Source organism: Dromiciops gliroides, chromosome 6 (assembly GCF_019393635.1).
Source record: "Dromiciops gliroides isolate mDroGli1 chromosome 6, mDroGli1.pri, whole genome shotgun sequence".
In the NCBI taxonomy this organism is placed as follows: Eukaryota; Metazoa; Chordata; class Mammalia; order Microbiotheria; family Microbiotheriidae; genus Dromiciops; species Dromiciops gliroides.
The window spans coordinates 79,996,233-80,009,247 of record NC_057866.1 but is presented as its reverse complement, the minus strand read 5'-3'; the positions used below and the strand labels follow the sequence as shown (position 1 = coordinate 80,009,247).

At 36.8% G+C, this 13,015-nt stretch overlaps 1 protein-coding gene across 8 annotated transcripts in view; it reads left to right on the top strand.

The window, feature by feature from the left end:
* The window catches only part of CPEB2 (cytoplasmic polyadenylation element binding protein 2), a 79,534-nt gene extending 67,107 nt beyond the window's left edge, over window positions 1-12,427 (top strand). For all 8 annotated transcript variants that reach the window (XM_043970932.1, XM_043970928.1, XM_043970931.1 and 5 more), the window contains 2 exons: window positions 2,190-2,371; window positions 11,326-12,427. In XM_043970932.1, coding sequence (XP_043826867.1) covers window positions 2,190-2,371; window positions 11,326-11,553 — 410 coding nt within the window. In that variant the 3' untranslated portion in view covers window positions 11,554-12,427. The remainder of the gene's footprint in view (window positions 1-2,189; window positions 2,372-11,325) is intronic.
* Window positions 12,428-13,015: the final 588 nt, after the last annotated feature.

Sequence of the window (13,015 nt, the reverse complement as noted above, 5' to 3'; positions counted from 1 at the left end):
TCATTTCAGGAATCAATTCAGTTAGTATAGTGTTATTTACAAATAAATCATTTGGAGAACCTTGCTGTCAGTATAGATTTCTTGTGACAGTCTGACTTGGTGAACATCTTCCATGATATTGTTGAACAACTTAAGTGAACAAGTTTCTTTGTTTGACACGTTTCTTGATGACAATACTCAGCAAATCATTTATCTCCAAAGTTAAATCTGTCATAGAACTATCTAAGTAGTGCTGCAGTTGGCTCTTCTGAGTTTTACATACTACTATAAAATAAAAAATAAACAGATCTTCTAGTCTCTTTACATTTCAGTTGTTTTGAAGCATTCTTTATGTGATGTCCTTCAAAATCTGACAGCTTGCTATAAATGGCCACACACACACACACACACACACACACACACACACACACACACACACACACACATTCTACTGATGCCCATAATTAAATGGAAATTCCAACAACCTTTTGGAGGAAGCATGCCATGTCTTTAGTTATTCACATTTTTCCTAAGGTATCATAGAAGGTGGCAACTACCTCTAGATCACAAGTGGGACTCTCACCTGTGGATTTGTGATGGTGTAGCAAATGTGATAGCATAGCTAAGAAAAAACCTGGTCAGTCTTCCTAATATGATGGCAAATACATTGTTCCAACCTCTTATGTGCCTAACAGCAAAGTGAGTACTACTTCTCAGTAAATCTTTATCTTAGTACTGATCTTCATTCCATGATCTTTCTACAAACATTTTATTGTTAATCCAGTAGCAGTAGGGACTTTCAAATGGTTGCATTTGTATTAGCAGTCATATTGAGAGGTCACAGTACCGAGAAAACCAATAGTTTTACAAGGTCATTGGGTCTCTTTTATGTTATTTGGGAAATAACTTATGAGGACCTTATGTTTTAGTGCTGATTATGTCCACCTCCTGATTTTCAGCCAGAAATGCATAGCAGTTAAAATTTATTGTCAGTATATCAACGTACAGTGAATCTTTGAAAAAGCACCATCAGTAATTTGCTTTTTGCCACCAGAGCATTACGTGTGTTTGTTTCTTTGTCCATCCTGAATATACTGAATTTTTAATCATCATTTTTGAAGGCGTATCATTAAATTATCCAGTGAATAGTAGTTAATAAGTAAAAAGTAATCACTGAACCTTTTTATGATCCCCTTTATTCATAGTAAACATAGTTGATATATCTTTTATCTTAAAACTTGCCATAATTGGAGGCAGCTAGGCAGTGCAGTGGATAAAACACCAGACCTGGATTCAGGAGGACCTGAGTTCAAATCTGGACTCAGACACTTGACACTTGCTAACTATGTGACGCTGGGCAAGTCACTTAACCCTCATTGCCCCGCAAATAATTAAAATTAATAAATTAATAAACTTGCCATAATTCATTATGGAATAAATGAATGGTCTTGCCAATTGATTTTAAACAATCTTTAATAGAAGTGCTTTCTATGTGCCAGGCACTGTGCTAAGCACTAGTGATACAAATAAAGGCAAAAGATAGTCCTTGGACTTAAGGAGATCACAGTCTAATGGGTGAGATCCTACGCAAATAAATATATACAAACATACAGGATAAATTGGAGATAGTCTCAGAGGGGAAGACACTAAGATTTCCACACAAATGAAATCATTCGTACAGGCCTTTTACTTTGTAAAAGAATTTTAGGTGTGAAAACCAGTACCAAAAAATATTTTCCTTTGATATATGTGAATTATTAACTTGGGAATAATGTGAAAAAATCTGATTTTAAAATAAGGAAATGTAAAGTAAAAAACACTATGAGTTATTTTCCATTATTTTACATGTTTGGAAAGGGGTTTGCAGTGGTGTTATAAATATGCTGAGTTATAGTACAAAGAGAACTTCACTTAGAAGACCCAGTTGAATTACATGCCAGTTCTGGATAAGTCAAACTCTCTAAGCTACTGTCTCACTATTTTCTCATTTGTAAAATGGGGATAATAATATACTACCTACATCTTAGGGTTGTGAAAAATGTGCTTTGTAAAGCACTGTCAGTTTCTTAATGAATAGTTAGATTTGTTATCAGCTTGAATCAGTTTTTTTAATTTATTTTAACCAATAACCTTTTTAACCGTTTTTTTTTTCCTTTGCTTTCTTTCTTTCTTTCTTTTTTTTTTTTTTTTTACCAAATGTCCTCTTACAGTGGAACTCGCAATGATAATGGACCGGCTCTATGGTGGAGTTTGTTATGCAGGAATCGATACAGATCCAGAGCTGAAGTACCCAAAAGGTGCTGGGCGTGTTGCTTTTTCCAATCAACAGAGTTATATCGCTGCCATTAGCGCTCGGTTTGTTCAACTTCAACATGGCGATATTGACAAACGAGTAAGTTGTACATTAGAATTGTGATAGATTTTTCATATTGTAAAGTATAGTCAAAAGTACAACTCTAAGAATTTATTGTGAATAGTATAAACACTTCAGAGTGTTATAAACTTACCACATATCTTCTTTAATCTTGAGTTGGGTCAAAATATTTCTGAATGTAAATATGACTTCAAAATCCTTGTTCATTTTTAAAACTTTTAACCTTTAACTTAGGATAGTCAGAATAACAGTAATCGTTAATCACACTTAATGAGAAATTACATTTTCTTATTATAGTATATATGTATTTCATTTCATTTAGTCATAGAACACCATTTATCTCCTTGTATACAGTAGCAAATAGTCATTTTATTTGTTCACATCTTTATTAGCAATATATAGTTATATTAAATGTTTTTACTAATAATAGCTGTTTAACACTGTTAATGGTATGTTGTCATACAAGCTAAATTTCTAAAAGTTTAAAGGTATATTTAGACTTTATGAAGATCTTGCATATGTCATGCCTAAAGACACTCCAGTAGGAACTGTAATGCAGATTAATGTCCAAAGCAGGGAAAATAATATTTATTAACTATTCTTGTTTATAAATCTTTTCTAAATGCATTTAGGTAAATGATAGGCTATATTAGATGATTCCTAAGGTTCTCTTCAGCTCTATGCTTCTATGCATTATCCCTGACAAGTAGCCATATAGCCTCTATGTGAATATCTCTGAAGACAGCATAGTACAAGGTGGAAAAAAGATCTTGGACTGGGTTTGAATATTGGCTTTGCTAATTACTCCTTTGTTACCTTCAGCAAATTACTTAACCTTTCTGGGCCTCAGTTTCCTCGTACTCAAACCCAGTGATGGGAGCTATACTACATGATCTAATATCCCTTCCGGCTCTAGGTCTGTGTCCTGAGCCAGCTCCCCATCCCCACCTCCAAAGCACCATCTTCTACTTTTTGGACAGTTCTAATTGATAGGAAAAGTTTCCTTACTTTGAGCCAAAGTCTACCTTTCAGCAATTTCCTATTGCTCTTAGCTTTGTTCCCTTTCACAAACAAGCCCTCCTTTACTTGACAAAACCTTCAGGTAATTAAAGAACAACTATCATGCCCTACCTTTTCATTACTAAACCAAGCAACCTTAATTATTTCAGTCGTCCATCATATGACATATTTCTTATTTCCTTATCTGGAATGCCGACCCAGATATACGCCAGCTTTTCTTTCCTAAGATGTTGTACTCAGAACTGATTATCGCACATTGGATATGATCTTAGAAGATCAGAGTATAGTGAGACTGTTTTCTCCCTCGTGTTAGATGTTGTTACTCTTTTAGTGCTATTGTGATTTCATTAGTTTGTTATGAGTCTTGCGGGGGTTTTCTGGGAGGAACAGGGGGCGTGCTGAGTCATACTGTGGCGTCATTGAGCTTTTAATCAACTAAAAGCCCCAAGTCTTTTTTCATAACAACCAATAGAAGCTTCCCCTATCATGCCTTTTTTTAAACACGAATTTTCATTTATCCCCATTATATTTTTCATCTTAAATTCAGCTGATTGCTATTTGAATTCAGACCCTGTAATCCACCTTAGCTGGCCCTCCTGATTTTGTTATCTACTAATTTGATAAGCATTCTAACTTTACCTCCAAGACCAAGGGATGATTTGAGGCATTCCACTGGAGTACAGTTAGTTCTGAAGCCACATAATTGGACTGTGATCTATCTCTTTTTCTTTCTTTTTTTTTGGGGGGAGGGGTGTGGTGAGGCAATTGGGGTTAAGTGACTTGCCCAGGGTCACACAGCTAGTAAGTGTAAAGTGTCTGAGGCCAGATTTGAACTCATGCCCTCCTGAATCCAGGGCCAGTGCTCTATCCATTGCGCTACCTGGCTGCTTAAGACTGTGATCTATCTCAAAATAAACAGAATATATCTCTTCGAATAAGAAAGGTATAGGAAGCAATGTAGAGAAGTATTGGAGTCAGGAAGATCTGAGCTTATGTTTTCTTTCAGCACGTACTGACCATGTGACCACCAGGATATTACTTAGCCTGTCTGTTCCCATGTGCAACTCCCTAAGTCTATAAGTTCCAGAGCAGTTGCTGATCTGCATTGGTTGAAAGAAAACCTCATTTGTAGTTCCCTTATACCAACAGAGCTGGACCAGAAAATGGACATATCTCTAATCTTATCCACAAGAATAGAAAAGACTTGTCAGACACTTTGCCCAAATGGAAGCAAACTATGTCCATAGCATCCCTCACCTACCAGTTCACCAGCAACTCTTTCAAAAAAGAAAATTATGTTAATCTGGCATGCCCTGTTTTGATGATGTCACTCTGCTTTTAGTCATCACTGCTTTGTCCTAAATGCAGATAAACAATTCCTTTAAAATTTTGTTGTTGAGGGGGCAGCTAGGTGGTGACCTGGCCCTGGATTCAGGAGGAACTGAGATCAAATCTGGCCTCAGGCACTTGACATTCACTAGCTGTGTGACCCTGGGCAAGTCACTTAACCCTCATTGCCCCACCCTCCAAAATTTTTTGTTGTCAAATTTTGCATGCAAGCTTAGCAGCCTATAATTTGCAAATTTCTTGTTCCATCTCTTTGACTATCTTGACTATAGGTTCACTGCTAACCATTTTAGTTATATCCTTTGAGATTTATTGGAATGAAGATCATTCTCCTTGACAGAAAATAAGAATTCTTCTCCTTACTCTTGAAAATCAAGACATTTGGCTCAAAGATGACCAACAGCAAATGACTCAGGAGTCATAATCAACTCATTCTTTTTGTACCCTCGGATCTTATTGATACAGACTTAGTGACTTGAGCTTTCTGAGGTCTGAGAGGTGTTGTCTTTTATCTTTTCACTTACTTTGGCTTTCAACACACTGTTAACCATTTTAGTTCTATCATCTCCAGGCTGACAGTCATTCCCCTTAACAGAAAAAAGGAAAAGAAAAACAAGTAAAAGGTGAAGAGTTTTTCCCTTCTGTTGTACTTATTGTCCTACCCCAAGCACCAAGTCTTTGATGTCCTTCACCTTCCCAACATAACTAAAAAGGAAAAAAATATTTTTTTTTATTTTCCTTAGAATTTATCATCTTGAGTCTGGGCTTTAGCACTCCTGAAAATCTTCTGTCTTCTTTCCATGCCTTTTAAAAAATCTAAATTGTCAGTGAGTTTCTTTTTTATTTGCGAGTCTCATACATATATATATATATATATATATACACACACACACACACACACACATACATACATACATACATATATACAAATAATTCAAATGAAGAATATACATTTACATATATTTTTCATTTGAATTATTTGTGTTGATGTCCTCAAGAATTTCATTATTGAGAAATTTAAGTTGAAAGAGAGGGATAAGACCTGTCATTTCATTGGTATAGGTAACTTCTTCTACCAATGCAGGTTGGTACCTTCTCTGCAACTTCTCATCTTTAGACAGTTGCTGAGAATACTTGAAGGGTTGAATAACTCATCCAGGATGACCCAGTATGTGGCAGAGATAAAACTTGAAGTTACATCCTCCTGACTCTGAGGCCAGCTTTCTCTTCTCTAGCCCTAGTTGACTCAAAAAATTTGTCAGCTATAGTCTGCTTTTAAAGAATTGTGTTCTTTTTCTTAATTGTGTGCATAGATATGTATACATATACTTATTTTGTGTAGCTATGGTGATTCTAACCCCCTAATATCTTAGTTGATAATAATGCTCATGAGCTGCTATCATCAAAATGATTCTTTACATGGTGGCCAGCTTTCTGATGCCTGGCCTTTTTGGAGTTAGCTATCCCGTTCTTTAGAAAACAGACACACTTTTCAGAATCAGGTCATACTGGCCTTTAAGAACTCAGAGTCACCTTCATGTCATGATAAGGCATCTGGTTTTTAGTGAGTGGCATGAAGTAGTGATTGAAAGGTAGTGGCTGTGGAATTGAGAGAACTATATTTTAATTGCCATAATTAATTTGGATTTTTCTCAATTGCCTTTATGTTAGAAAAAAGTCTTTTTTTAATACTTTGTGAAAAGGAAAATGTGCTCTTCTTTGTTGATGGAAGGTACATATAGTGGTTATGTTTCTGAATTTACTTTGAAGAGAAAAAAATACCAGTACAAAAATTGCATTTAAGGAAACAGCCTTTCCAGAGTTATTGAGGTAAAAAAGAAATTAAAAAACATTGTAATAATCATAAAAGTATTTCTTTATTTGATAGTGATGTTGCCAGCTTTCCCATCTTATACTTGTGAAGCTGATTTTATTTTTTAACCAAGTGTAAGACATTATATTTCTCTTTATTAGATTGCAACTAATTGGTTAGGCATCCCTCCCTTGAGGTGGGGAGGGTAGAATTCTAAGTCTTACATCCAAGTTGAAACAGAGCCAAGAATGAATTGTTGACTGGACTCAATGAAGTCCAGTCATTAAAGTAGTTCTAACATCACCTAATTGTTCTATCCATTTAGCCTTGTCTACTATCAGCAATGAGTTTTTTTCAAATGATGAAATTTAGGGGAACTGAGTCTATACCATTCTCTGATCTGGTAGTCTTGACAGCAAAAGAAATAAGGTTTATTTGTCTGGTATAACTTATTTTTCAAGAAATCAGTCTATTAGCGATTGCCACTTGCCTTTCTAATTGCTCATAAATTACTCCTTTAAAATAATACATTGTAGAATTCTTGCCTTATTAGAGTATCAAGCTTATTCATCTATATGTTTGCAGACTCCTCCTAGTCTAAAAACTTGATGATATATGCCTCTCCCTAGTTCTCTGATACCTCTCTAATTCTTCAGATGTTCAGCTCAGGAATCAGATATGTCATTGTTTTTAAATCACCAGGGGATTCTGCAGGGCCACAAAAATTTCAGAATGTTAGTACTGGAAGGGACTGTACAGGTGGATCTAGGGTAATGCTGCTCAGATCAGGGAAAGGAACTTAGCTAAAATCACATAGAAAGTAAGTGGTATTTCATAATGGTTGTAGATGCTTCAAGGTTGGTAAAATAGCAGTTTAGGTTTTGTTATAAGCCAGCTTTTCTATCAAAGTCTGTTGTTCTTTTCGCTACACCATGCTATCTCTACATTGTTTAGCAGTAACAATGATAACTTAGGAATTTAATGTTTCTACAATTTATAGTTTGTAAAATTAGACCCAATACTTGAGATACGCATATAGAGTCTAATATACACACACACACACACACACTTTATATAGTATAAACTATACTATATATAACTTAAAGTTATTTAAAAGCAAATTATATCAGATATTTTAAACTTTCTACATTGGGGGCCAAAAGCCCCAGAACAGCATGACCATTTACTTAGGTATTTTTGTTTTTACCTTTGACTCTTAAGCCACTTTATCTCATCAACTCAAAAAACATGGATTGAGTAACTATCCTATGATTAGCAAGAAATAGAATTTATTTTAAACAAAGAAACTTAATTTCTTCATATTTCTCATCCTAGAAGAAGCAGTATACAGTAGGAAAAGCACTGAATTTGGAGACAGATGTTATTCAGTCTTTCAGTTGTGTCTGACTCTTCATGACTCCATGGACCATAAAATACCAAACCCTCCACTATCTCTCAAAGTCTGTCCAAGTTCATGTTCATTGTTTCCATAACACTATCCATCTCATCCTCTGCCTTCTCCTTTTCCTTTTGCCTTAAATCTTCCCCAACATCAGGGTCTTTGCCAATGAGTCCTGTCTTTTTATTATGTGGTCAAAGTATTTAAGCTTTCAGATTCCATATTTGACCATCCAGTGAATAGCATGAATTAATGACTTATTCAATCTCCCTGCTATCGAAGGGACTCCCAAAAGTCTTTTCCAGTACAATAATTCAGAAGTGTCAATTCTGTGACACTCCGCTTTCCTTATAGTCCAACTCCCACAGCCACATGTTGCTACTGGAAAAACCCATAGCTTCGACCATACAGACTTTTGTTGGCATGGGATGTTTCTGATTTTTAGTATCCTGTCCAGATTTGCAATAGCGTTCTCTCCAAGGAACAAGCATTTTTAATTTCATGCTTGCACTTGCCTTCTGCAGTGATCTTTGAGCCCAAGAATATAAAATCTGACACTGCTTCCATTTCTTCTCCTTGTATTTGCCAGGAAGTGATGGGACCAGTTGACAAGATCTTAATTTTTTTTATGTTAAGCTTCAAGCCAGCTTTTTAAATATGCTTCTCTTTCACCTTCAGTAAGAGACTTCTCAATTCTTCTTCACTTTCTTCCATCAGAATGGCATTGTCTGTATATCTGAAAATGTTGATATTTCTCCTGGCAGCCTTATTTCCGACTTTTGATTCATCCAGCCTGACATTTCACATAATATACTATGTATACAAGTTAAATATATAAGGTGACAATATACAGCTTTGGCTAGCTCCATTTCCAATCTTAAACTAGTCAGTTGTTCCATGCTGATTTCTAACTGTTGTTTCTCGCCCTACATATAGTTTTTCAGGAGACAAGTAAGATGGTCTGGTACTCCTATCTCTTTGGGGACTTGCCACATTTTGTTGTGATCTATACAGTCAGAGACGTTAGTGTAATCAATGAAGCAGAATTCCCTTACTTGCTCCATAATCCAGTGAATGTTGGCAGTTTGGTCTCTAGTTCCTCTGCCTCTTCAAAGACCAGCCTGCTCTTCTGGTAATTCTTGGTTCACATATTGCTAAAGCTGGCTTGCAGGATCTGAAGCATAACCTTGCTGAGCCAAATGCTCTGGGCCTCACATATGAATTTTACCTATTACTAACCTCTCCAGGCCTCAGTCAGTCCTTATCAGATAAGGCGCTAGACTGAATGACTGCTTAGGTTCTTTCCAACTCAAATATATTATGTTAACATGAAAAGATTTGAGAGGGCCAAGTTCTGCTCAGGTGCAGAGCACAAGCTGGACAATCCATTCTGAGGACTCAGTGCAAAAACCAAGCTCCAAATGAAGGCTATTCCAATTCCTTCCGTGTCAGGTCTCCCCATTTTGATGCCCATTATTTTGGGTTTTTTTGAGATTTCTCAGAACACCGTACATACCACATGATAGAGTTACATATTGTTTGTACCTCTGCCCCCTTCATTAAATAATTCCAGGTGATTCTCATTGACCATATGATTGGTATAGAGTAAACTAATTTTAAAAGTTGAAGGGTAGATAAATGGCAGACTTGCCAAATCCAAAATGTAATGTACTTTGTTTCTGTTATAGCTGTTGTATAATTTTAAAGGTTTTTCTAAATCACTTTAAAATGCGTTCACTGCAATTAATGTCCAGTTATCCATTGACTGGAACATACATCTTTTCTTATGTCTTTCCTGCATCATCCTCATTTCTCTTTCCATTTTTTCTTCTACCTCTATAACTTTATCTTCAAAGTCCTTTTTGAGCACCTCTGTGGCCTGAGACCAATTCATATTTTTCTTGGAAGCTTTAGATATAGGGGCTCTAACCTTGATATCTTCCTCTGAAGGTACACCTCCATCTTCCTTGTCACTAAGGAAACTTTCTATGGTCCTCACCTTTCTCTGTCTGCTCATCTTGCCTTTCTTTTACTTGACTTTTAGCTCCTTAAAGTGGGGAACTGTTTCTAGGCTGCAGTATCCCAAGCTTCAGAAGGTCCCAAGTGGTATTATTTAAAGAACAGCAGGTTCTTCACTCGCCTGGCCTATTCCCTGGTCCAGAGATGACCCCAGACCAATTTGCTAATCATGAGCTTTGTGTGTTGTGGTTGTCAGCTCTGACAAGCCTGTGCCCCTCCCCAACCTGGACCACTGCTACTCAAGCCCACCTCCTGGTTCCCAGCAGGGGTGAAAAACCCAACTTCTGCCTCATCACCAGCATAGACCCCTGTAATCTCCCCCCTGCCAAGGGCTCAGCCCACTCACCAGACTGTGAGCTTAGTTCCAGACAACACTGGCATTTCAGGTGATTCAGAGGCTCAGGGGGTCTCTTTCTCTGGTGAGGCCTTCCTGAGACTGGATCTGTGTCAGGGTGACTGTGGGGTTGGGCTCAACTCCTGTATCAGCACAGCAGCTCCCTCCTTCTGACCTTCCAAACTGTCCTTGGTTGGAAGATGATTTCAGCACCTTTTTCTGTGGGTTTTGCTGCTCCAGGAATTGTCCTATGGCATTATTTGGATGTTTTTTGGAGCGATCATGTCATGAGTTTGAGCTGAAACATACATCTTAATAAAACTTTAATTATAGAATTCTGGTGTCATATTTACCTGGTGTGTGTGTGTGCACGCACACATGCTCACATATACAGTACTTGGGTACAAGGATGATTAGTGTTGAGAAAAACAGAGAAAATGATGGTGCTGATACAGTGGGAAATCACAGGCACTGGTTGGAGAGTCTCCGGATACTTGAGTTTTAATTTTAGCTCTGACATTTATTAGCTCTGTGACCACAGACATGGCATAAAATCTTGCAGGTAAAAAGGCCCTCAGGCTCTCTAAACCTAAGCTTTCTTATCTGTAAAATGGAAACAATGTTTTGTACCAACTACTTCACAGCATGATTGTAGGGAAAACTTTGTAAACTTTAAAGTACTATATCAATGTGTTACTTTGGGGAGATTAATGATAAATTCAGTCTTCCTATATAATTTTATATTTATCCATGTAAGGACATTGAATTAATTGTAGCCCTCGAGAGCTACTTCATTGATTTTTATAAATATTCATCAAAAGCTTACTCTGTGCTGGGGCTGAGGGAGAATCAGAGATAGATATGATGCAGCCCCTGCCCTGCAAAGTCAGGTAGAGAGGAAAATTACCATTGGAAATACTTGTTTTCTTCCTTTCCAGGCTCTCTCTTTCTCCTGAAGAATTCTCTACAAGTGCTGAAAGCATTGACAAGGTTGTTTTGTTCTGCCTTTTAAAGAATTTCCCTCTTGTTCCCATCTGTAGGTGGAGGTAAAGCCATATGTGTTGGATGACCAGATGTGTGATGAATGCCAGGGCGCACGCTGTGGTGGAAAGTTCGCTCCCTTCTTTTGTGCCAATGTCACTTGCCTGCAGTATTATTGTGAGTTTTGCTGGGCGAACATCCACTCTCGTGCAGGACGTGAATTCCATAAGCCATTGGTCAAGGAAGGCGCTGACCGCCCACGTCAGATCCACTTCCGCTGGAACTAAGCGTAGTGAACCAGCCTCTGTTTAAGGAAAGATGGGTGCATGTGGCTTACTGTGTTTGAAGATACTGACGTGCAGAAGAAATAAGTGCATTCTTCTGCTTTTCACCCCAGCTCTCAATACATGCATCTTTATCAGCAGCCAAAACACTACAAGCCTCTTGTTTTTCACCAAAACCCTACATCTCAGGCTTACTAATTTTTGTGATATTTTCATGTTAAAATAAAATGTTTTTTTGTATTTTCTCCAAGTTATTTTTATATGTAAAGTTAAAACTAGATATGAGAATGTTTTTTGCATAGGGGCACACAGTCTGCTGCTATATTTAGTGGGTGAAGCGTGCACTTATTTCTAAACATGGGTTTTTAACTTCAAGATCTGCCCCAGTAATTTACCAAAGGTAGCAAAAAATAATAGTGAAGATGGAATATGTCTGCTACAAAAAGCTTATTTTTATTGTTGCTATTTTCAGTGTATACATAAACTAAACAAATTAGGGTTGATTTTTGCTCTCCATTTTGACTTGCAAGAAATAATACCTCAAGATAATCTGATTTATTAGCTCTTTTTAAACATTTTTAATCACAAGCTGTATTAGCTTTGCTGCTATATAGGTGTTATGTGTAATGCCACCTATTAATACGGGATTGAAAACGTTTAAGACACACTGCATTGCAGATGAAATGCAGGCAGCACAATGTGGCCTAAACTGCCATAGTTTTAGAATGTGAAGAGAAATTGCATGTTTACTTACCTGTATACACCATATGCATGCACTAGAATTACTTACTAACCAGAGGTGAGTTATTGCAAATGTTCAGGAATTTAAAAAAAAAAAAAAAAAGCTCTCTTGAATCTAGGTAGCATGAGCAAATTATAAAATTTGTTCCAAAAAAAAAATAAACAACAAACTTGCATGCATTATTGTGACTCAAGTTTTTTAAAATGTCCTCAATGTGTACAATATGCACATTAGTTTTAGATTAGAAAGTGCAGCCATTTTGTGACCTGGTCGGTAGTGGAATTCGATTTATGCAGACTGGATGTAATATTTGTAATCCCTGTGCAATTCTGTGATGTGCGGTTCTAATTCGTGTGGAGTGATTTAGTATAGGTAAAAGGTTGAGTTTTGATTTTTTTTAAGCTAGAATTTAAACAAAAGTACTTAAAGTTGATTTTTAGCCCCTTTGAATAGTTCATGGTTAAGATTTCCTCTACAAACCAAAGATGGCCAGCACACTGCTAACATTCACCAAATGTGAAACCCATAAGTAATCCATGTTAAAAACAAATGTACTTAAAGAAGAATGCATAACACTTTAGTAAACCTAAGTAAAGTCAAAATGGAGATGGTGTAATATACAGACGGCTAGTTGCATAAAACTAAATTTTACTTAAGACAACAGTGAAATCTGGTCTAAACTTGCTTACATGTCTGACCCGTGTGCGTTGTGGTCTTTTGTCT